This window comes from Lactuca saligna, chromosome 5, assembly GCF_052625555.1.
Source record: "Lactuca saligna cultivar CGN05327 chromosome 5, ASM5262555v1, whole genome shotgun sequence".
NCBI classification, from domain to species: Eukaryota; Viridiplantae; Streptophyta; class Magnoliopsida; order Asterales; family Asteraceae; genus Lactuca; species Lactuca saligna.
In genome coordinates, this window is record NC_136421.1 from 123,615,820 (window position 1) to 123,642,940 (window position 27,121).

General features: G+C 34.4%; 1 protein-coding gene across 1 annotated transcript; it reads left to right on the plus strand.

Moving 5' to 3' along the window:
• Window positions 1-21,397: 21,397 nt before the first annotated feature.
• LOC145048909 (ubiquinol oxidase 3, mitochondrial-like) lies at window positions 21,398-23,148 on the plus strand. Its single transcript, XM_078997559.1, has 4 exons — window positions 21,398-21,752; window positions 21,898-22,026; window positions 22,316-22,804; window positions 22,924-23,148. The coding sequence occupies exons 1-4, from the start codon at window positions 21,435-21,437 to the stop codon at window positions 22,981-22,983; spliced, it is 996 nt and encodes a 331-aa protein (XP_078853685.1). The 5' UTR covers window positions 21,398-21,434; the 3' UTR covers window positions 22,984-23,148.
• The last annotated feature ends 3,973 nt before the right edge of the window (window positions 23,149-27,121 follow it).

Genomic DNA, 27,121 nt, shown 5'->3' on the forward strand with positions numbered 1-27,121 from the left:
GAGGTACTAATCACCTAATGCTTGTAAGTATTATATTAATTTCGACCATCAAATTTGATATCTCTTCATTTTCCCCAATCAAAGATTTCAATCTTTATAATAGATTTTTACCAAGTTGTAAAATATGGTAAGAATTGGTGTGGTGGGCTTGCTCTTCCCTATTACTCAAAGCATCTATTATGGTGACATAACTACCCTTGATTACATATGTATGGTTTTCATTATTCACTTATAGTTTGGGCCTATAACAGTCATTTTCTGTGGCCGATCAAACTTGCATATTTGTGAGCACATCTTTCAATTATGTATCAACATAAATCACATGAATTTATTCAACTTCTATAACAGATTTTTGAGCATAGGATGGTTCAATTCCTTTACTGTCTTAAGGTAATACCATTTTGCATCCTAAATTTACATCTCTTGTTTGTGTATATCGAATCTCAATGGAATAGAGATCTGAGATACTACATTTGTGTCTTTATGTGAGAGCAAAATCATAATATCTTTAATAACACCATTATCTTCCTCATTTGGCAAAACTTCTAAGGAAGAAGACTGATCGTTGCTGTCTTGATAATATTTTCCAACGGTAAGGTTTTCATATTTTTCTGCATTTGTACCCTCATGAAATTCTAGCTTTAACTATTAAAAAATAAAATCAATGATACGCGTTTGCCAATAAGCACCAAAACTGCATAAGGAAACTATGGAAAACACCAATTTTTTTATTTTTTATTTTTGTAAAAAAGTCGGGATCAAAAGCGTGACAAGAATTAAAATTATGTGCCAAAATTGTAAAATTAAAGTTATTTAGGACCAAAGCTACAGTTTCTGACTCTTTTGATAAAAAAATACAATTTTTAAATAAACTGAGGGAACAAAAATATTATTTACTCTAGGTGTTTGGATGAACCAAGATAAAAAGTGCTTACTGAATTAAAGAAGTCATTTTTGATAAGTTAGACCCTTTAACTTATTTGAAACTCCTTATCATACATACAAACTAATTTACCTTTCACCCTTCTTATTATCCTAAACAATAATATATCACAACCTCCTTTTTTTTATTTTCCACCCTCAACAACTCAAACTAGATTTGTGTCTTTGTATCTCACAAACATTAATTTGAATATTTTAGATACTGATATGTTGGTTTTGTTTTTTCAAGATCTTTCTTATGTATCTCAAAAGCATTAATTTCTCTATTTCTGTGCATTTTATCTCATAAACATTAAACATATGTAGTATCTAATAGTTTGTCACAATGAGTCTCCATTAATGCACACCAATGTATTGTGTTTATGTTGACCTGAAAGCTTAAGTGGCACCCCAGTTGGTACAATCTTTTTATATTGGAGGAAGGAGTCATTCCCTACCAACCCACTACTGACTCTTCCCTCCCAACTCACTACCACATCAGCTTCCACATCATATTTTCTCTCTCCCATGTCTTCAATATTTCCGAATCCACAACACATGGAAACCTTATCTTTTCCAACCTACTCAAACCACTAAATTAAAAAAAATACAAAACAACTAAAGTACAAGTCTTAAAACACATGATACAATAGAAAAAAAAACAGAGAAAGTAGAGAAACCACATAAACAACTCACGATTCCCAACCCTCCCAACCGACTGAGGAGGGAGTGGTATCTTGGAGGTACCAATGGTACCTCTCCTGCGACATCCCCATATTTACGGCCATTTTAAAAATTTTCTTTATGCTTATTTTAAAATAAAGTATTTCTTTTGTTACAGAATTGGTCGCAAAAATATTATTTCAATGTGATATAATATTAACATTAAACATTTCCGAAGAAATGTTTGATATTGATATCTTCTTAAAACTCGGGATGGCATAACTAATACAAAACATAAGCATAAACAAACCGTGCATTAATTTATACTAATAATCTACATGTCCTTTAATCTCTTAGTGTAATGTATCTTCACATCGATACCTGTGATACAAATAATTGAGTGAGCTAGGTTGGGAATCCTGGTGAGTACATAGGGTTTTCAATCCACAATAATATAGTTAATACGTTTAATTATCAAACAATTAATCCAATTACCCATCACCGTTTTATTATTTAGTCTTCTGTAAGGATTTATCCTAAGCGTCATCTCCTATATCACATTTACCTATCATCGCTTACATCACATTTCCTTATATGTTTGTTGCTAAGGATTTTTTTTCCTAAGGATCATCGCATACATTGCATAAAAAGTACGATTTAGGGGATTACTCCCCTAATATGTATCCAGGAAGGGTTAGAGTATCATCGCATGAATGTGTAGTTACTACATCGCATGAACTCATAATATATTACCTACAGGTGTTTCCACATGACTCGTTTAGGTTAGTTAGTGGTTACCATCTATACTCTTGTAAATGACTACATCGCAACATCGCAATTCAAGACTTGGGCATCTCCAAGTCATATCCTATTTATCATTACTTATTTATTCTTACCTATCTACCATCACCTATTTATCATCTCCTATCTACCATCCCCTATCACTACGCAATACATATTTATAAATGTATAATACTTATATGATTAAATCAATTTAAATGTCATCTCAATTATTATATCTAACACAGAACATTTTTGGCATTGATAATAAGCACATAAAGCGTGTAATTATCTAGATACTTCATATATATGTATAAGATGAAAGTAACTAGGCACTAACTTTACTTAAGTGGGTGACTAGAGAATTTGGAAGTGCTCCGCCAAGCTCCTTGAAATTTTTTGTGACGTGACCTAGATACGAATGTTACTAAGTTTAGACTAATACTCATGGCAAGTAATGATAGTTTATATTCGTCACTAATCCCAGTGTCTACATCAAGATCTTTCAAGTAAAAGCAACCAGATATGATCATATTGGAGGTAGGGTCCATTTGGTATACATAGTATATTTTTTGGAAATACCACTTTGAACACCTCACTAAATCCAGCCTAGATATCCCTCCCGTAAGTTGATCGATCACTATAATAACTTAGAATCACTAATAAATCTTAATTATAGGTTTATAATAACGATTATGACTATAATTAAAATATACACTTGAATAAAATAAGTGTATCTTAACTTATGGAGTGCACTGATGAAAACTAAGAATTAAGCGGGCGCAAATCTGACTCGAGAACTCCTAATTTCATCTATCAGACACCGCAGGGCTTCACTGACTAAACACTTAAGGGATAAAGGGCTTAAAATTGTGAGAAATCAAGACAGAAACATTTGGAGGGTGTGAGAATGATTTGAGATTCAACTTCTATTTATAGAAAAATTTGGACTACACACCGCGTATTTTTCCAAAAGTGATGATGTGTTGTTTTTTCCATGGTGCCACGTGTCACATTCTGCGTGGAGTAACAGTGCACGCGACACACATTGTCGTTGCGCACGAAGAATTTATGTTCACTAGAAAATTTCATATCTTCTGCATTCAAGCTCTATTTTTGATGAGTTTTATATCCATGTTTAGCTATCGACGATATGTATAACTTTCATTTACACTTTGTCGGCTGAATTAGACTTTATTTTTAAAGTTATATTTTAACAGACTTAAACTGTCAAAGTCCGTTAAAAATTCATAACTCTCTCATATGATATTCATTCTTTACTATCTTTATATCAATGGGATCATGAGGACGAGATCTTCAACTCTCGTTTATATTGTTCCTAACAATCAACAGACCTCTACTTCAGTTTCTGAGTCGTATACTTCTACGCTGAAATTTGTGAAAATCCTAACTTCCTTTCACAAATTCAGATTTGGACATTCTCTATATGCATGTTCTCGGTTCAACGACTACTACACATTTGGTTTAGATAACCTAGTCTGAAAAGCAACCTATCTTCGATTCATTATTTACAACATATGATTCGAGCATGAAACTTCGGAAGGTCGTAGCTTCTTCACTTGAAGTCGGATTTAGGCGTTATTTATATGTACGAAATCTTCATCACATATACTATAACTTTGGCTAAAATTTATTTATCCTAAATAATTCTTTGTCAAAAGCTCAATTTTATCGCTTATAATAGTCAAATTGACTAACACTAATTTGCGGGTGTTATATCCCCCCTTTTTTGAATAAGTCTCTCTCCCCCCTCCCCCCAACAACTAATGTGGTTTGATTTTTAAAATCAACAAACATTTTTTTACTTGCATATTTTTAATTACTTTAAATCTTTATATTAGAAATGGGTTTAAAAAATATTTGTACAGTTGTATGTGTTTTTTCATTTAGGCTAACAAAAAGATTTAAGATTATGTAGGACACTCAATAACAATGAAAGCCTCATTTGCTCAGCTTTCTTAGTTGTTGAACATTTATAATTGATAAGTTTCATCAATATTTAGCTTCTCATTTTATTTAGTAACTTATTTTTATGTATGTGTTGCAGGCTACTTTGTTTTGTGGTATATGATCGATGAGTGGTGCTTTGAAATGATCATGAAATTAAACAACCATCTTACATGAAATAAATGACAAATATATGGGTTTTTCATTACTCTTTATGATTGTACTTTTCAATTATTTGTTGACTACGATTTATGGATGTTATTTTGAGTTTGACATAATATGGAAAAGTACACAATAAGATTATCTATGATATTTATGTTATTGTTACGGTGTAATTGAAGTAGTATTGCATGTTAACAACAATAGTAGGGTTGAAAACAATGATGCTACTAATGTAATTAAGCAAATGACTAAATAAGCAAATGTCTAATGTATTAGTAGTAATGCATTCGTTCTAATTAAAATTGTAAAATAATGTTGCATTTATTAGAAAGAAGGCTGCATTTTTTTATTAAAAACATAATAATGGTTGCATTTAAGTGTAGAAAAGGTTGCATTTCTATAAATAAAACTATAATAAAGGTTGCATTTAAATATAAAAGAAGTACCATTTGAACGTAAAAGGAGTTGCATTTACATGTAAAAAAGTTTGCATCTTAAAAATGTTGCATTTGAATATTCCATGCAACTCTTTCTGAAAAGTTGCATTTTTCAAGAAAAATGTTACTTTAGGTCTAATACAACTTAACCTAATGCAATCCTTGGTAAAAGTTTGCTTTAGGCATAATGAAACCTTTTTCGGGCCTAACGCAACATTTTACTAAGGTTGCATTAGCTTCATTTTGTTGAAGCGCATATAGCAGAGGTAAATGGTATTAACCTATATTTACGTGCGTATCCTATGTGGATACACTAGTGGTTTGTTAGGTTAGAATATTACCTAGGACAAAAGAGCATAAGCAAGAGTGGTGTCGTATGGTTTTCTAGGCAATGATTTGCATACATGGTCCCAACGTGTGGGGGATGGAGTGATGTCGGATACACAGATACGCTGGATCAAGCATCATGTTCGTGTGGGGGGGTATAATCGTGGAAATACCAAATGTGCTGCTCTCGAATGAAAACACCTCGAGCAAAGTCATAGTAGTGAACACGGAGAACCAGATGAAGTGTTACGGGTAGGAGTCGCGCCCAATTTAGTGCATCGGGTTGTAAGGTCATGTTAGTAGCGAATGGCGTCTTGTGAGGGAATTAGCGATGTTTAAACCAATGATAAAGATGGATGTAGGAGTAACTATAACAGTCGAAAAAATAAATAATTACTATGGTGAAATGTCAACAAATAATATAATCATAATTTATTAATAATAGTAAACGGTGAATGAAGATTTGTAGGAACATGTAGTGTGGCTACTTATGTGACTAAATGTCTTGTGTGATATATGTATGTTCGCATACATTTGTAGTTGAGATTGACTCACTACGTTGACGATGATGCTGACACTTGTTTCTTTGTTTTTTTGCTTTCACATTGATTTGTAACATGCAGCATCTTGGTGAGGATGGGGGCTTTTGGGTAATTACTTGTGGTGTTACTTTAGCGATGATACCACTTGGATTAGTCATTGAGATTTCATTTACATTTGGCTTTCAGAATTTGTTTTGGTTATGATTTTATGGACTTTAATTTTGATGGGGTTGTTTTTGAAAGAATTTTAAGTTATGTTGGAAATGTTTTCAAATAAACTAAATAAGTCTTCCATTGATTTATCCTATTAAATGATGATTTTAAATAAATTAAAATTAAGGTGAAAAATTAGGGCGCTACAATATATGCTAGAAATTTTGATGGATGAATAAGAATAAAGTATTGATAACACGATTTCAAGTTTGTTATGCTAAATCCATGGTTAAATTACTAGAATTGAAAGATGATGAACATGAACCTTAATTGGGTGAAATTTTCGATATGTGTAATTGAGCAAATATCTGGATAAATTAAGACATGTAGATAACTTACTCGTGAAGTATAATTAGTTTTAATAAAGAAATTAAGCCATGTATAAATGACTTATACTTTGAGCTATGATGCTCAAGTAGGTGAAATGGTGAATAAGATTATATTGAGCTCATGTCTTAGTCAATTAAGACATATAAACAACTAATTAGTGAAGTATAAATAGGTTGTATATAATTAAGTGTTATGAATTTGATGAAGGTGTTGAATTAATTTATTATACGGATGGGTTGTACCTTTAATTTTAATATTGAATTAACTTTGTTATCTTGCCAATATATATAAAACGAGAGCAATTGTAGAGCTTCAAGGATCAGCAATCCATATACTAGAAATGTTTCAACGTGAGTAACCATGCTTTCTTTCTAGATAACCGATATCTAGGTATATGGTAATTATGGTGTTAAGTGAAAGATACATTATGTTGGTTATTATTTATGAATGTTTTATGAGTTCATAAGCAAATATAGTTGAGCTTTTACACAAGAGTATTGTTTTAAAATAAATATACTATTATATATAATAAAAAACAACTAGGTTATGGATAGATCCAGTATCCATATGGAATTGTGTTGCACACACGTAAGTAATCTCTCTTCTTCCCCATCCAACTTAATTATTTTTCCACCCTTGAGTATGATGTCCCATTGAAACCACTCTCGTCGAGCACAACCAAAATAACCACCGAAAATAAATGTTTCATCCACCATAGTTGTTGCTATCTCCAGGAACCCACATCACACACCGGTCTACCATCTCCAAGCCACACACTTCCAGTCGAACCCCACTAAAAATGTCCACAAACCATCATCATCACCGTTACTTGCAGAATTGGAAACACCACATCCACCGCCCTTTTTCCTCCCTCCCTCCACCCAAGGGTGGATCATGAACACATAATTTATGGAGGGAGGGGGTATTAAAAACTAAAATTATCATTTTTACACATAAACAAACCAATTTTTTTCAGCAATTAAACACCAAAATACCTAAAATTATCGTTCTTACACATAAAAAACCAAAATTTTTCTGTAATTAAACACCAAAAATACATAGACACAACATTAGCAAATTTCTACAAAAGAGAACATTTAATAGTGTGTGAAATCATAATTAGTTGATTCCCAAATTCTAACAACAACCAAATGGAGGAACAATCCATATTACTCATCAATCAGTTCATTAGACAAACATTAACAACTTCACACAAATATCCATTTAGCTTTGTGTGCAATCATAATTAGTTGTATACCAAATCCTAAGAACAAGCAAAATAGAAAACGGAGGAAAAAAAATTCAATACTCAAGTTTCAATACTCAATAGATTGGTTGCTGTTTTCCAGCATAATTAGAAAAGAGAGAAAACAGAACAGTTGGATAGGAGCATACCTAATTTTCTTAAGTTTTATGAATAAAAAAGAACCGTAGAAGTAAAGAACAACTAAACATCAGGTGGACTCGTAGAGGGTAGACACCGGTGTTGCTGACCTATGATGTTGCGGTGGACGGTGGTGACTAGCAGGCTTCTAACTAGCGAATGATTGACTGAAGATGGGGGATTGGGGTGGAAGGTTTATAGGTTAGGTGATAATCAATTAACCATTCACGAATGAAAGATTGCTTCTCATCATCTCATGGATCGGACAATTGGCGAACTGAACAAGAGGGGCCACAACCCAAGATTCACATTGTTGGTCATATATCTCTAAAAATTAAGCTTATATGGGCTACTTCTAACCCAAAATTTATGGGGGGAGGGGGCACAATCCCTCCTCTCTTCGTTATGAAAGATGCACCATTCCTGTAACTTCGCAAAAATCAATGCAAACTTTTCATTTTTAAAAACCATCTCAAAACTTGTAACTTTTACAAAACAAGTTTACAAAAATCATTATCATGAATGAGAGTATACCAAAAACATCAAAGCACATAAAATCATGGATGATGTGCATGATCAAGGCTTCATGTTTCCCTTGTCCTCTAAAGTTCCTAAAACCATAAAATCAAATTGTAAGCCAAAGCATAGTGAGTTCCTCTAAAATTCCAACAAAAAACATATAAGAACATGGATACTGGTCCAAAGTTATCGAACTAGATTACCCCTAAGACCACAACACGAGTCTCGTTTGCCCACCTGGCCCATAGCACTTGTCTGGATTGCTCCCGAGTCCACAACATAAGTCTGGCTTGGCTTTCTGGTCTATAACTTATGTCTGGCTTGCTCCCAATCCCACATCATATGTATGGCTAGTCTTTATAGCCCACAGCTTATGTCTTGCTTGCTCCCAGGTTTGTTGGCTTCCGCACAAAGCAATATTTCCTCAATCCATGGCACTATGCCGACACATGCAACATATAAACTTCTAACCAGGAAACATATAATCATACAGATCTAATAGATGACTACAGTATAACATCATCGTAAATACCGGGATACATGACCTAGTGGGTCGACATTGGTGCCTTTGACCTACAAGTATAGTGAGGAAAACTCACCTCACGGTCTTAAAAGTAGCCGAACATATCATTTCTTCAAATACTGCCTCTATAGGTTACCTATATAACTAATAGGGGCCCAATCTCAAACTACTATTCAAATTACCCAAAATGTTCTTAATTCAAAATTGTTTAAGTCCATGGTTAGAAGGTCAAATTCAAAAAGTTAATAAGTCAACACATGTGGAAAACATCGTGCATACTCCAATTCTATGCCCATCGTACTAGGGTGCCATCCAGATTACAGGCCCTCCATTTAGTACATGCTATGTACACATAAGTTACACCCAACATACTCGGTCAGCTCTCATTTTCCCAGTAATTGATTATTCCCTCAAGTTATTACATCCAAAACTCAGATCCAATCCTCAAATAACCTCCTTAATCATAAAGTTTCCAACATGATGACTTTACATGGCTAGGAAGTGCTCAAAATCCAAACCCTAAGTCACAAGCAAAAACCCAAGCTTCATAACTCCTGCATGGATGACAGAAAGGGTCCAAGATCATATTTTTATGACTCCAAATAGTCAAGAACGTCTAAAAAGACAAATTATTTGGTCTAGATTAAGCCAAACTCATATAGACCAAGATTATGGGACCAAAAGGCACAAAAAATTAAAAAACTCTCAAGGTCTAAAGAAATCAAATTTGGACTTTATACCTTCTAGAGGTCGCTAGAGAGATGAAAGTTCCAGATCTACAAAGGTTGATGCTCCTCAAATGCTCTATAATGGACTCATTCTCCTCAAGAATACACAAGAACCACACTAAGGCCTTAAACTCTTACAAATGGGGTTAGGGTTTTGAAATGATTGATTTGGTACGTGGAGGCAAAAGCTAAGGAAGACCTCAAGGACTTAAGGTCCTTTAAATAGCGTCTAAACCCTAAAAATTAGGGTTTGAATGATGCGGTTCTAAGCCATACATACTCCAAGGACGCCCAACATAGCTCATTAAATTATTGCGTCCTAATTCCCATGCTACGCTATGAATATGAATAAGTTACGCCCTACGTACTCTCAATTTTCAAAATAGCCACCATGTGTTTGCATCCGAACACCTATCACAACGGGTACCCTCGTTCACATCTAAATACTCCCTTTTCAACTGTCACTCCCATTCGCATCCAATAGCATCTGGGGTACTTTTGTTTGGATCCAAACACTGTCATTCACATCCAATCACATCGGGGGTACTTCTTTTCACATCCAAGCGCTCTCATTCGTATCTAATCATATTCGAGATACTTCCTTTCACATCCAAACATTCTCATTCACATCCAGTCGCATCCAGGATACTTTTCACATCCAAACACTTAATCTTTTCCAAAAATGAAATGTTTGACTCCTTAATACCCCATATCAATTAATCTTGGCAAACGGGGGTTACAACCCTCCCCCACTTAATTTAAACTTCATCCTCGAAATCATTCCTTACTACGTTTTCTACCACACTAGCCGATCTAATAGAACTTTATGAAATCCAATTAAGAGTAACCATCACTACTCCTCCTAAAATCAGAAAAACCAATATCATATCTGACTTCCAAACATACAAAATCATTTCGAATCACAACCATATTAACTCCACTTCGCAACCTTACACCCGAAAACAAAGACGACTCCCAACACGAGCCTCAATAATCGGTGTCATAACAACAACTCAATGTCATCCTGCTGACCAACATTCTTATTTTTTATATAACCGAGTTCTCCCTGGTATTGTATTTACCTACCAATTAACCGAAGTATCAGATATCCAACTGGTTGCTGAATCTGACAGCTTCTCACACAACCTTACCAACTGACTCCGGCCAAGAGTCTGATATCCTATCCCTATTGCCAACATGGATCCAATAGCCTTCCTGTTCCAATCTAGGGAAAACATAAACAACCATCACATGAATGCTAGATAACACACTTCGCTCTAAGTAACTAATATGGGTCACCCTATAGTCTTACAACACTATTACCATAACATTCCATAATAATTCATGAGTCGAAACCTCACCCGACTCTACCTCGAATAGGTGTTTGGGTTATGATTCAAACTCCAAATCCTTTATCAGAAAAGAAAAGGCAGATAGGCTATACATGACCCTCAACCTAATCCTATTCACATAACCACTATGTGCCCCTGCTGATCGTTCCTTTCTTAGAATCATTCCCTTGATCCAGATGGTTCCCCCCCCCCCCCCCCACTTACATTCAACTACGCTTTTCCATCCACGAAATCGATGGATTTCCAAACTATCCTGCAACCTCACTACTCAAAGTTGTTGACAACCCGAGCTTACAAGAACTAGCATTCCATAACCAACCAATCCTAGCGAACACTCACACACACACACATACACTTCTAAAATCAGATAAAGACACCCCATAATCTCAATGAACTCAATTTACCCAAGCACCTTCCACTTAATCCACCTCAAGGTCCTTGGGCGTGTTTAACGAATGACAGAGAATGAATATCTGAACCGTTAAAAAGGGTAAATAGCTTATCCCACGTTCAACTTACAATAGAGAAATTCCCATGCAAACATGCAATCAATGATCCTGAAGGTATGAAATTGACAACCCCAATTTTGCACCCACGATCATACCAATCCCTCATTGGCTCTCAACCACGAAAGATTCGTACGAGTCCTGCATTCAAATCTGGCATGCCACCTTGCAGATTCCTTGGATTCCTTGCTGAAAATGCCAAAATGGAACTAGTTATTGGTCTTCATCCGCTTAAGGCTTGTTATGTCATTGGTCCATGTATCCCACATCAAAGCCCTAGAATTGGCTCTCCCGAATATCCTCTAAGTACGGCTCTCGGTATGCAAAATGGCATATGAAGATTCTTAAAACATAATGTCTATATCAACATGAGGAAAAAAAAATTGATTTCTAGGTGGAGACTTAGATAAACCACACAAAGAGTCTCACACAAAATCATTCAATCATAATCATATGATAAAAAAAACCTAATAGAATAAAAATGAGAACATACCAGAAACGATGTTAGGTTTCGCCCTTGCCTCCTCCACTACAAGTTGAAAAGCACGACCCTTGGCCTTCGGGGCCTCAACTCTCCACTGTCGTCTATCTATAATTCTCAAGCTAGTCGAGGCTAGAGCCTACACCGTTCATGCAGCGAGCAAGGGACAGTTGGCCTTCACATGGACAAACTAATCATAGTGGTATAAAATCCAAGTGCTCGGCATTGGGGCTTGTTGACGACAATCCCTAGAAATATGACTCTCCCTGCACCCAGAAACTGATCGAAAAATGACCTCATGCGTCTTCCTGCATTTGCCACAAGTGCAGCCCATCTTACCTCCAGATCATGAAATAGCGGGCTTGAACCTCTTTGTTGCAACCTGTCACTGATCCAGAACCTGCCTCTCCTCCCTCGTCCAAATATCAATCTCAATCTCTCATGTCTACGTGGCATCCAGAAGCTCAGAGAGGGTACCGTATCGTTGGGTAAACATGAAATGTCGAATCTTAGTATTGAGCAGGCTTAAGTATCGCATCATCTGGGCATGCTCCGAACCAGAATACTTCGGACATAAAAGAGCTCTCTCAGTAAAAATCTTGGTGATCTTGTTAACGACTCTATCATCTACCTCAATGTTGGATACTCTTGAGCCAACCTCTCTCTCTCTCTCTCTCTCAACCATGGGGACATACTGTATGCAAAACATCTCCAAGAATTTCCCCGAAGTAACAGCAACCCTCTGCTCACGAGTAAAAGAACCAGTCACCAGGTTCCACCAGTCCTTCATGCCCAGACGAAGAAGGTTCAGGGGCACCTAACCTTCTACTCCTCCAAATAGGAACAAGTGAAGAACGAACCATCCACATTAGAAATCATCTCACAGCCATGATCGGGTCCTTAACCCCATCGAACTTTGGGGGTTTCGTGTTCTCGGTACTGAAATGATATCCTCCTATTTAGCCTCCCACAGCAGCGATGACTGTTGTGGATACAACAGTAGTAGTGTTAGTGAGGGCCTCATAACGCTCATTAAACAGCTCAATCATCATGGTCTTTATAGACCCAAAGAACTCTAGTATCACCTCTCAAACAGATACGGTTACTTGAGTAGCGATCATATCACGAATGTCATCATTTGTCAAACTTGGCCTCTCCAGGCCGCCACCTCCTAATCCAGAACCTCTCGTGCACACCATACAAAAAAATGAACAATACATTAGAAAAGTCACAATTCATACGATTAAAATCATTATGGGAAGACTAAACCCTTGGGGTTCGCAACTTCCTTGCTACGTGTATGGGTCCTCTACTTTTAGAAGTACGGGGCTATACTACCTTCAACACCTACCCGTATTTGTATTAAGGGGTCGTTACGGACCACTTAATCGTAAGACCCAACATCTAGGATACGTATACATCTTATACATCTCCCAAGAGTGGCTAATCCCTCCTCATGCTAGCCTGCTATAACCTATACTTACTCATGGAAATTCCACTAACCCTACAACCGCTTGTGCATGCTAATCATACATAATGTTGGATTCTATAGACAGTTGGATACTTGATTCTAACCTAAGCCCACAACCAAAAGAGGAATATAAACTAAGGCTAAATCAAACATTCTCATGCTATAAAATCTTAGATATATACAACCATGATGCACACACCAACCATTACAGTATGATGGCAATTCCATCCAGCTATACAAGATATTCTCCCAAGCTATGAGGCATCACATATAGGGAAATTCTATGACATGATTCCTGAAGATCCCTAGCCTATAAACTAGCATGTAATTCTATCATAAACATCGTAAGAAAATAATAGTCTAGGTATCTTGGGGAATACTTTCTTGCTCCAACTGTGACAACCCAAAATTTCTATTCTGTACAACCCTTCACATCAATAGAAACCAGAACTGTTGCTACTAATTTTCAAGCTTTTTGGAATAAGTTTGAGTTTTTAAAGATTAGCACTTTAGGAGATATCAGGAGAGAGGATGCTCTAGGGTTTATTGTGCAACAATAAAGTCCCGAAACATCAAAAGTTTAGAGTTTACGGCCTAAACAAGGAATTTACGGCCGTAAACCCTAAGGAAAGGGGTATATAAGTGACACTTAGTCATTATTTACACTTTTTCTAAATGTCAAGATCTAAACTAGCTTTTCTCTCAAGTATCATCCAAAGATTTATCAAGATCTTCAATCTAGTAAGTGTTTTATCCCTTTTAAGTTAGTATATCACTTAATCTAGTGTTTTAACACACTTCTATCCATGAAATCATTCCAGAAGGTTCAATCTTCTAGTTTCACCAAGAACACCAAGAACACACACTAGTGTTCTTGGACTTTTGGCTCATTTCAAGCTTCTACCTTGTAAGTACTTCTATCCTAGAGTATCATAGAGCTTTTTATACTTGCATACATCAAGAAATCACCCAAGAAAGTGAAGATCAATGGTGTTTACGGTCCAAAATGTTCTTGGACCATAAACCCTAAAAAGTGTGCCAAAGTGGCCCTAGTCCCTTCTCAAGCTTTGGAAACTAGTTTAGACACCTTCCTTGATGTGTTTAGGACTTGAAAAAATCAAAATACCTTAGAGATTATGTGTTTACGACTGTAAACACATGGAATAGTGGTCCATGGGCCGTAAACTACACATAGGAGTGATTTGTTGCCACAAACACTTCCATGGACTTATGCCTCAAGTAAAATTGATTATTATGGATTGTAGAGCTTCAAAGAATCAAATGGTCAAAAGAACATGAGTTTACGGCCATAAACTCATGTGTTTACGACCATAAACCCATGGGGTTATGGTCACAAAACCGTAAACTCCAAGGGAGTTTACCCTTGAGCCTCATACACAGTAGCAAGGTCCTGCAGCCCTTAGATGCAATCTTTAGGACTTGTAACACTTATATAAGGTGTTTAACATGCCTTAGGATGTTTTAAATTTGTTATTTAGTTGTTTAAAGGCTAATTGGTTACATATATATGTGATATGATATGTTAACTAGGATCATAGAGGGCGTACAAGTCTGCACTTGACACCTAACATCCTATACAGTCCGTTCATCCAAACCACTCACTACAAGTGAGTTCATACCCCTTAAATTGACCTTTTAAATGTTTTTGAATGATTTTATAGGGGGGATACAAGTTGAATCATGCTAGTTATTAGATCAATCACATGTGATTAATAAGTAGCATACAAATGGATTTACTACTCTTTTAGCTATTTTACCAAACAGATTATTTAAAATGGTTTTCCAAAACATTTTTACTCGTTTAAAACTCTTTGTTAAACTGTCTTACATACTGAATGTATCTTTTCAAACCCTGTTACAATTATGTTTCAAAACAAAGGTTTTCTTTATACTTTACATTGTTCTTATCAAACAAACCGCTTTCAAATCGTTTTACAATCTGACATCAAGTCATCTTTTCTTAGTTGTTAAACTTTAAAAGGTTTTACAAAACTTCTTTTATAATTTTATATTTTCAAATGCATGCCTATGTATGTATAGTTATATAAGTAATGTTTAAAGGGCTTAGGAAGGCTAGCTCGCTTTATCTCCTTTTCCTCGTTGGGATGTGGCTTTAGGGCATCGGTTAGCCATCCGAAGGCTATCTAAATATTAGTTATATATTATGTATACATATATAGAGATAAAAGTTCTATAAGTCAATTCAATACCCTTGGGTAGCAAGGGTATACGTTCATGTTCATACATACAGGTCATATTACTAGTAAACTACGATAGGCGTAGTTTAGGAAGTTACTAATACTATTACTAGAATGAAGAATCATACAATGAGTCAGTTGATTCATGAGTCAATACTTGCTAGATACAGAGGGAACACAAATTACAGCTAGTACACACAGTACATTTCAATACTTGCTAGATAGAGAGAGAACACACGTTACAACTAGTACACACAATACATTTCAATACTTGGTAGATAGAGAGAGAACACACACTACAGCTAGTACACGCAGAACATTATAATACATACAGGCTAGATAGAGGGAGAACATACAATACAGGTAGCACATTCTTTATATATACATTCATGTAGTTATGTGAGCCATTAAACGGGGCATGACACTACCTGTCATGGCCGTTTTTGCATCCAAAATCTCCTTAATTGGGGAGCGTATGAGTTTGCGTATAAATCTATACTGGATTGACTATCCTACACCTTGCTGCTCGCTACAGTGGGACTTCCAAGTCTACGGGTGCCAAATGTCATTTCTTACGGCATCTTACCTCATCGTTTTATTAGAGTCGGTAGCAGAATATAGGCTGATCACATGGTACTTTAAATTCCAATAGATTTAAGGTAGTAAGTATGGTTGTAGTTATTTGATACTACACTATAGTACTATTTCATTTTCCCATTACAATCACTTCGTGAACATTCACACGATGCACGGTAATGTAGAAACTATATTTTTGGTTAATGATAATTAGATTTGGGAAAATACACACTCTTACAAGAGACACACACAGATACTAGATGCCTTAGTAGAAGGCTACTTTTAGTAGGAAACATAGGGTTTTTGTTTTCTAGGAAAACGTTTACATACTTACACTTCACATACATACAAATAATTTCTTACAAATTCAGACACTAAAATACTTATGATCTCACCAGCTTTAAAGCTGATACTCACTTTCAAAATTACTTGTATCCTCAGGTCAACAGCAAACAGGTACCGATGCAAGGTTTAGAGAAGATGGAGCTCGTTCAAGACTCATCTTTCATTTTGATTTATACTTTAGTGTCTATTAGACATATCGGAACACTTGTATTAAAATTATATTATTAATGCAATGGATGATGTTGTTGCTTGTTTACTACTATTCGTTGTTGTGATATTGTACATGACGTCCTCCGCCCCAGAACGTTTCCGCCGTTCTTGGTTTTGGGGTGTGACACCGACTGATCGTACACATCGTATTCTTCTTTGGTTACTTTTGAAAATAATTTGGAAACTTCACAGATCTATAGTTTGATTATGGATTCACATGAATGTTCATCCAATTCTCTCAAACCAAGGCTATGATACCAACATGTAACATCCCAAAAATCAAGGCAAAATTTTCATTTTTAAAAACCATACCAAAATTCATAAGTTTTACAAAACATGTTTCCAAAAATCATTATCATGAATCAGAGTAACCCAAAATCATCAAAACATATAACCTCATATCCAATCCTCAAATAACCTCCTTAATCATAAAGCTTCCAACTTGATGACTTTGCATGGCTAGGAAGTGCTCCAAACCCTAACTCACTACCCAAAACCTAAGCTTCATAACTTTTTCATGGATGGGAGAAAGGGACCAATATCACATTTTTATGACTACAAAACTCAAAAACATAGAAAAGGATTGCTCATTTGTCCTAGAGTAATACAAACTCATATATACCAAGATTACGGGACCAAAAGGCATAAAACTCAAGAACTGGCAAGATCTAATGAACTATTTAACAAGTTCGGAACTTTATATCTTATGGAGGTTGCTAGAGATATTAAAGTTCTAGATCTACAAAGCTTGAAGCTCCTCAAATGCTCTCTAATGGACTCCTTCTCCTCAAGAACACACAAGAACCATACTAAGGCCTTAAACTCTTACAAATGTGGCTAGGGTTTTGAAATGACTGCTTTGGGACGTGGAGGTTGAAGATAAGGTAGACCTCAATGAATTATGCTCCTTTAAATAGGGTCTAAACCCTAAAATTTAGGGTTTGAATGATGCGGCTCTCTGCCATGCTTACTCCAGGTACGCATATCATGACCCATTAAATTATTGCATTCCAATTCCCATGCTACACCATGCGTATGAACTAGTTACACCCAACGTACTCTCTATATTCAGAATAGCCACCATGGGTTCACATCAGAACACCCATCATAACGGGTACCCTCGTTTGCATCCGAATAATCATTTTACATCCAATCACTCTCGTTCGCATCCAATCACATCCGAGGTACTTACTTTCACATCCAAGAACTCTTATTCGCATCCAATCTGATCCGAGGTACTTCCTTTTGAATCAAAACACTCCCATTCTCATCCAGTTTCATCCAAGGTAGTTCCTTTCGCTTCTAAATACTCTCAAACGTTTGACTCTTTAATATCCTAGATCAATCAATCTTGGAAAATGGGTGTTATACCTGCCTCCCTCTACAGAACAATATCATTGAACCAGCCATCACCTCAGTAGGACACCCACAAAATCACATCCTCTTTCTACTACCACCATATTTACACCTCCATAATCCACCACCATCAAATCGGGAACAAACACATTGCGACCAACACCCTCTTCACCCTTTATATGATCTCAAACTAATGGTGCTCACCCGCCTGTTTTCGAACACAACCATCATAAACCAAGAAAAAAATGAGGCATGAATTTTCTTTTAGATGCAAAGAAAGTATAACACTAAAAATAAGGTACATGAAGGATTTTTGCTAGGGTAACTAAATTTTCAAGTGGGCTATTGAATTTTATTTGGGCTAAGTATTAAACAGACTAATTTTATTGTTGGTTTAGCTAAAATCTTTGGGGAGAGAAATTAGTCTTTTAGAGATTTGTGTTCATGAAATTTATGTTAAGTGAGAATATAATGTATTTGCTATTTCTTACAATGTTTTCTGAAAATGTATACACAAAACACTAAAATAGCGAATAAGTGTAATTTACTTTTGTGTGAGTACAACATAGTAAACAAAACAAATATTATCAATTGACGAACATGCCTACTTCCCCTACAAAGTGGGGAGGTAACAATTTCCAATTAATAAATAATTTAACTTAATTTATTGGGAAATTTTCATATATATTCTTGAAAACATTAAGAATTACGTATATATCCTTTCAAAGTTTATAATTACTTATATATCTTTCTTAACCTATTAAACTCTTATATATATATATATATATATATATATATATATATATATATATATATATATATATATATATATATATATATATTCAATCTTACAATTTAATTAGATATAAGTCAACTTAATATCAAAAAATATAGTTAAATATCAAAAGCAAATATAAAGTTACCGAAATAACATTTTGCAAATAAAAGATTGAATTAAAATCATGGTTAACTATGATTATCTTGGCAACATGATTCTCCTTATCATACTTTACATCATGATTCTTCTTAATCATACATTGACTGTAGTTTGGGTCTTCTTCATCACATCTGCTTCATCATGTCTTCTTCACTAGTCAAGTTCGTTTTTCTCATCACAGGTATATTTATTACCGTTTTAATTAATTTTGGTTATATGTTTGAGTAGTTTTGAATTTTATCAACTGTAATCTCATTTTTTTCTTCTCTAAACATTGTTTCTACATGGACTGTTTCTGTAACGAATTACTACCATAAGGAGTAATTCTATAATGAATTTCTGCCACGGGGACCATTTCTGTATGCAATTTTAGCCACAGGGACCATTTATGTAAGCATTCTCTGCCACATGGAGTGATTCCATACTGAATTTCTGCCTTGAGGACCATTTCCGTAAGCATTTTCAGCCACATAGACTATTTTTGTGAACATTATATGCCATGTGGACTGATTCTGTAATGCATTTCCCTAATTTAATTTAAAATTTTCATTTATATCCTTATATACTTTCATAATTATGTCTATATCCTTATTAAATTTCAAATCATATATATATATATATATATATATATATATATATATATATATATATATATATATATATATATATAGTATTTAATATATCAAAAAATAAAAACACTATTTTTCAATTGATTTTATTTATTAAAAAATAATCAACTTGTAATATTACAATATTGTCTTTTTCCCACATTGTTATTTTCGACCTATTTAGTGCATAAATCCTTACAAAATATTGAGATCCATATTGAAATTAGTTTTTCATGATTTTTGTTTTAATTGAAGAAAAAGAGGAACATGAAGAACAAAACTGTTTAGACGAGAGTAACTGTAAATCTTATAAATCGATTGTATGAGATAGAATATATTATTTAGAAATTGATAAGAAATATGCAATCACCAGGCTTACTAATCGATTTTGAAAAACATAAAGCGCCAAAAAATCAAATCGTGAATAAGGAGGAGATTGATTATGGGTAGGATTGAAAGTGCGTATTGTAGTAATTTAATTATAGGGAAAAATGCAGAAAAGCTCAACCAGTTATATATATATATATATATATATATATATATATATATATATATATATATATATATATATATATATATATATATATATATATATGTGCAGAAAAACCCTTATATAATTTTTATATTCAGAAAAACCCTTATATTAATAGTTATCATTCGAAAAAGACCAAAATACAAGGTTTTAAGAGAAATTGACAACTAAAAATCTAATGTCGATTACATTTTTGTTTATCAATACGACATTGATTTTAATTGGGATAAAAACAATTAGTTAAGAAAGAAAAAATCAAACATATTCAGAATACAATCGAATGAAAATAATCGAAATTGACATGTTTTTGCATATAATCAAAGAAATATAAGGGATATGTATATCATATCATATTTTTAGCTGATCGTTTCTTCTAAAAATCTATAATTTTGTTTTATTTTAAATGTAAATAATAATATAAGGGTTTTTCTGAACATAAAAATAATATAATGGTTTTTCTACATATACATGTATAATTGGTTGGATTTTTATGCATTTTTCCTTAATTATAATCTAATTTAATGATATTTTTTAATGTTTAAATATATCAGTTCTCGTTAAAATAAGTAATTATAAAGGTTTATAAAAATATAGACCAAATTATCTCTTTAATTCAATACATAAATGAATATAAAGATGTTATTTTTATTAAGAAAAAGTCCGAAGATAGTTTATAAGAAAAAGTTTGAAAAGGTTTCCAAAGTTGTTGGCGGGGGTGGAAGATTCTTGGTTACACGAAAAGGCAATGATCACATGTCGAACACTAGAACCCAAGATCAAAGTCAAGCACGACACGAAAGTAACTTCTATAACGTATATTCCATGTATAAAATTTGGAAAGTGTTTATTTTTATTTTTATTTTTTCTTATAATTTTTTTTGTTATGTGAAAGTTATATATTATCTAAAATTAATAAGTTGGATCTTGATTTATTATGAATCTTTGTTTTCTCATTGTTAATTAAACAACACTGTTAAAGTCTTTATTAAATTATATATTAATTAAATCGTATGTTATTGTAAATATTTCCTCATTGTTACTATAGCCATTTAACAACGAACGATATATAGTATATCATGTGAATATGTTGATTCAAATAAAAGAATAATTCGAAACAACATTTCTCTAAATATTTTCCAATGTACGTGTCAAACTAGCTAACAATATATATTGACCAACGACTTCTCATAATTAAGGACATACATTTTCTTGACCTTTCTTTGCTATTTCTTGGATTATGTCAACTTCATCAATACAATATAAAACCCTAATTTCATCCCACCTCCTACACCAACAAATCACCAATTTTCAAATAATACTTTCTTTCTTTCTCTTACTTTTGATATGAACCAAAACAATATCTTCATGACAACAAAGATGTCTCAATTACTTTTAAAGCAACTGGGACCACGTTTATTCTCCACAACAAGTTTTACACATTCCATCATCGCCGAATCCTCTAGGATTCCAAATGGAACCACTGTCGGAATGACTAGGGTTTTAAACATGCATGTTCGTAATTGGAGCACACATGCTTCTTCTGAATCTGGCATGGACAAAAAAGAGAACACTAATACAAAAGCGATCTCAAGCTATTGGGGTGTCGCACCACCATCGCTCACCAAAGCCGACGGGTCAGCTTGGAAATGGAATTGTTTTCGGGTAAGTAGTCGTCCCATGTTAGTTTTATAGACTAAACAATAATCGTAGATGGAAAAAACACCAATAGTTCTTATAGTATATTTAGAAATTTCTTTTTTATAGCTATGAGTAGACAAACTAACATTAATTTTTTTTAATGTAACAGCCATGGGAAGCTTATCAAGCGGATACATCGATTGATGTCACGAAACACCACAAACCAGTCACATGGAATGATAAGATCGCGTTTTGGATAGTTCAAGCACTCAAGTATCCCACCCATTTCTATTTTCAGGTATGCATATGTATAATATAGGTAAATAATACATAAAAAACATTTGAAATATAAAATGGAAAGAAAAATAAACAAATAAATAAATAAAAGAAAATTTACTTAAAGAAAGTACTTAAATTTCCAATGATTTTTCTTATTGATTTTTTTTTCTTTATTTTCATTAATTCAAAACCAAAAACCCACACATCATATTTGACCTAAAACATGTTAAAATTATGGAATTTCAATGATACTTTTAGCAACAACTTTTTTTTTTGTGTAAACTTGTAACAATTTCAATTTTTTACAGAAAAAACATATACACCATGCGGTTCTACTTGAAACGGTGGCTGCGGTGCCTGGAATGGTTGGAGGGATGTTGTTGCACACAAAATCATTACGCCGATTTGAGCAAAGTGGTGGATGGATCAAAGCCCTATTAGAAGAAGCAGAAAACGAGAGAATGCATCTCATGACATTCATTGATGTATATGAACCAAAATGGCATGAAAGAGCCCTAGTTTTTGTAGTGCAAGGAGTATTCTTTAATGCATACTTCTTAGCGTATTTGGCATCACCAAAGCTTGCTCATAGGATCACCGGCTACCTTGAGGAGGAGGCAGTGAATTCGTATACTGACTTCTTGAATGATTTGGAGAAGGGAGTAATGAAGGATATTCCAGCACCAGCCATTGCTATTGATTATTGGTGCTTGCCGCAAAATTCAACATTGAAAGATGTAGTGAGGGTTATACGAGCGGACGAAGCACATCATCGTGATCTTAACCATTACGCATCGGTACGTATGTCTTGCATGCATGCAATCATTATAGGAAAATATGTCGATATTATTCTCTATTTATAATTAAAACAATTCAAATTATAATTAATCTTTTAATAATATTGTTTTTTTTTCAGGATATTCAATGTCAAGGACATGAATTGAAGGAGTATCCAGCGCCAATTGGGTATCACTAAAGATAGCGATCTACACAAGTTGTTTAATATAATCGATAATTTGAATGTAGTGGTCGTGGGTATAAATCCAGATTTAGAAATTGTATTTTAATTAAAAGGCTGTATTTTATACTGCATATAAATTATGTTTTTGGATATAAATTATTAATGATGTTTGTAATTCAATATTATGTTCAACTTAGCATATAGATAATGTGTGTGATTAATATACTTAACATCACTTTTATTTACACATAAGGATAAATTTGTTACATGGTTCATTCAAATTATAAAAAAAACATTTTCAATTCAGACAAGACATCATAAATAGAAAACATAAGGAAAAATGACATATAGACCCTATAATGTTTTTAGGGTTTACATATTTAGCCACTTAACTTATTTTTTAGCCTAATAAGGGAATGAACTCATTTTTGTCGGGTCTATTAGGTCATTTTGGAAGAATTGAAGGGGTCATCCGGTTAACATTTGTTGACAAATTTTTTGATGTTGACTTTTAATTTTTCCTACCCTTGGTCCCACATATCTCTCTCTCTCTCTCTCTCTCTCTCTCTCTCTCTCTCTCAAGAACACAATCTACCACGCATCCACCATCGTGTTCTTCCTCTCAACTTTCCTCTCAAAGAGTTTACCCAAACACTAACATCTAATAAATATATCTAATAAATATTTTTTCTATTTCTATTGAATTTCATTCGTTTACACAGTAAATTTACCATTGTCCATACCTATTCTTTTACAATAAATTCAATAGATTTCACAATTGAAAAGAGAATAATTTTTATCCTCTGTATCCCGTTTTCATCTGCCTGCTAATTCCATGAGTTGGTTATAATGAAAATCAAAGGATAATCTAAAGAAGAGAAAATCGCAAGAATCAAGGGGTTTACTAACGAATCAACGAGATTTAGATGATAATAACGCATACAACCAAGGGATTCCAGCTCCGATCACTACCCTAACCCCGCTCTCTCTCCTCCTCCCACACGTCTGTCCTGAATCAAAACACAGCCTCGACGCGCCATCAAACATCATCGTCCGCCTCAACAACCGTGAATTTAGGGCTAGAAATAGAAGATTATTGGTGGAAACTGGGCAAGAAAATCAGTTGTAGTTTTGAATTCTACAAGTAACGACATCAACAATCCAACATCCAAATACGGTAATTATTGAGGGTGGGCCAATACCTGAGCAAGGAGTGTGTCAGTAAGATCCTGGAAAGGAGAATTTGACGAATTTTCCGGCAAAACGGAGACCGTCTGATCTGACAGTACCATGGGCGATGGTTGATTTTGCATACGGTTTTGCAATGCTTTCAAGGTGTTCGACAAATGTTCCCAATGGTGGATCTTTTGGTGATACTTGGTTTTGAGTTTTAATAGCACCTTCTTCTTTGTTTCTGTGTGTGCTTTCGCTTCAGCTGCAAGATCCGGAGGCTGATCAGCCGATGCGCTGGTGGAATCAAGACGGGGGCGTTTGAGACGTTTGTAGACGAAACCATCGTCGTTTACCCATTTAGCCACTTACACAGATCATCGATGACATGGCATGGCTGATGGGGCAAATCTTGATGATGTGGCATTGAAACCTGCTATAATAGGTGAAGGTGACTAAAAAGGCAGGTTGCTCACTACTTCGTTTCCTTATAAAGACACAAAATAAGTTAAGTGGCTAAATCGATAAACCCTAGAAACATAATAGGGTCTATATGTCATTTTCCCGAAAACATAATAAGGAAAAAACAAAAAACGAGCCTTACACCATCGGGTATGGGATGGAAACGACAATGTTTTAACAAATTAGCATCGTTGTTGGGGACATGGTCTTCCTAATTATTTATGTTGGGATTTTTGTGAGCATGTACATCTCTCTAAAACAATAAAAAACAAAAAGTATGGCTCAGAAATGAACAATCCTTATATTAAAGATGAACTTTCTTAACTAGTCCAATTGGTTATGATCATTGGAAATAACCAACGTGTGCATCCCATACCTATTCCTTGTGGATTTTGCATTCTAAATGGACATCATACCAACATGTTTCCATATTTACAATGAGAATGGGAGGAATCACTACAAGAAGACTGGGCAACAGCGACGACACGTGTCGCTGCTAAAGGGTGGGCGTGTCGCCGCTAATACCTTTAGCGGCGACATGTCGCTGCAAATGCGTCGCCTGTATTGTTTCATCGCTAATACACTAAATGTTGCCGCTAATACTCGTTGTCGCCGCTAATACCTAGCGTCGCCGCTAATACTAATGGTCGCTGCTAATAGTGTGTCGCCGCTAATAACATAGTGTCGCCACAAAAGCTGTCGCTACTAATACTCTTTTGATTTTTTTTAATTTATTTAACATTAAATTTATAATCAATCCAACTATTAATCCATATAGCATTTGAGAAATCTGATATCTTTTTATAGAAATATTAATACATATTATACAATCAATCCAAACTATTAATCCATACCACATTAAGTATTCTTCCAAATTACAAAACGTTTTATAAAATCCTAAAATAACTACTCGTCCTCATCATCATGTCCTTCATTATTTGGTGGCAGCAATGAACGAACCCACTCTTCCAATGTTGCAGAACAGGCCTGGTCCGGTAGTATTGTTTGGAGCATTTGCAGCTATAAAGAAAACAAAATATATTAACAACATATCAGAATAACATTATAATTAATTCTACCATTCTACAAAATATCAACATATCAAATACACTTAATCATACATCTACTTTCCATTATAGCATTGTACTTTCCAAAACTTACCAAACTACAAAATATCAACATATCAAACCATAACCAACATATCATTATACCATTCTTTTTTCCATTATAGCATTGTACTTTCCAAAAATTACAAAACTACAAAATATCAATATATCAAACCATAACCAACATATCATTATACCATTCTACTTTCCATTATAGCATTACTTTCTAAAAATTACCAAACTACAAAATATCTACATATCAAATCATAACCAACATATCATTATAACATTCTACTTTCCATTATAGCATTTACTAACAATTACCTGTGATTGTGGTTGTTCTTGTGTCATTGGTTGTTGCTGATCATACATAGACACAATAGTAGGGGGTTTACACTCAATGCCTCTGATATGTCTGCGTCGAACACCCAATATTCTTTCAAAACAATCTTTTATATCAGTTGGTGCTAGACCGCTTGCCTCAGAAGTAGCTTGGGTTCGTTGGTTTATCTCTTCGAGTAAAGCATTCTGTATTTTTTAAAAATAATAAAAATCATAAAAATTAGATTACTAAATACCTTCGACAATATAAACACTTATATGAAAAATACAAATTAACCACTTACGTATTGTTGCTCGACTGCAGGACTATAAAATACCCCTTGCCGATTGGAATTAGCTTTACGAAAAGCTTCGATTCGACTGATATCCTATTTAACATTAAAATTTAGATTAGTTATACTTTAAATAAATATTTAAATATGTCATAACTTACTTCTTTGAAACATGCATTGCTATATGAGCTCGACCCCCTCTGTTTACAACTACTTGTTTTGCACGACATTCCTTGTTTGACACCGAACGCCTTAAAAATTCTGGCGTTTGAAATTGTTCGACTGCCTTCGCCCAATTTTCATGTGACATTCCGTTAGGGGGGTTGTTTAGTGCGGTTTGGATATCTGCAGGCCCCCCGATTTCCTTAAAATAAGCATGAGCTTTACTTTTTCGGCCTCTGTAAACTTTTGCAAGACTCGAATCAATGCTCCACAACAATTGAGCACGCTCCGGATCCATGTTAACCTTATCCAAATCAAATTTATTCTGCAAAACACAAAAATTTTAGTTAATTAAATAACGATCACAACTAAACTTAAAATTGTATCCAAGTTACCTTTAGATGAACAACTGTTGCGTTGCTTAAATCGGGGGAAACATTGTCCCAACCAGATACGTTGAAAGGGACATTGTTCCACAAATACCTCCCAATTTCATGGGTGAACCAATTACCACGCTTCCCGACAGGGGAATATGTGATCTCCCTGTCGAAATCCAAATCTATGGGCTTTCCCTTATTTGCCCTTATTAACTTTCCCAACTCAATATTTTTTGACATGCCCCTCCTTTTTTTAGGAAGC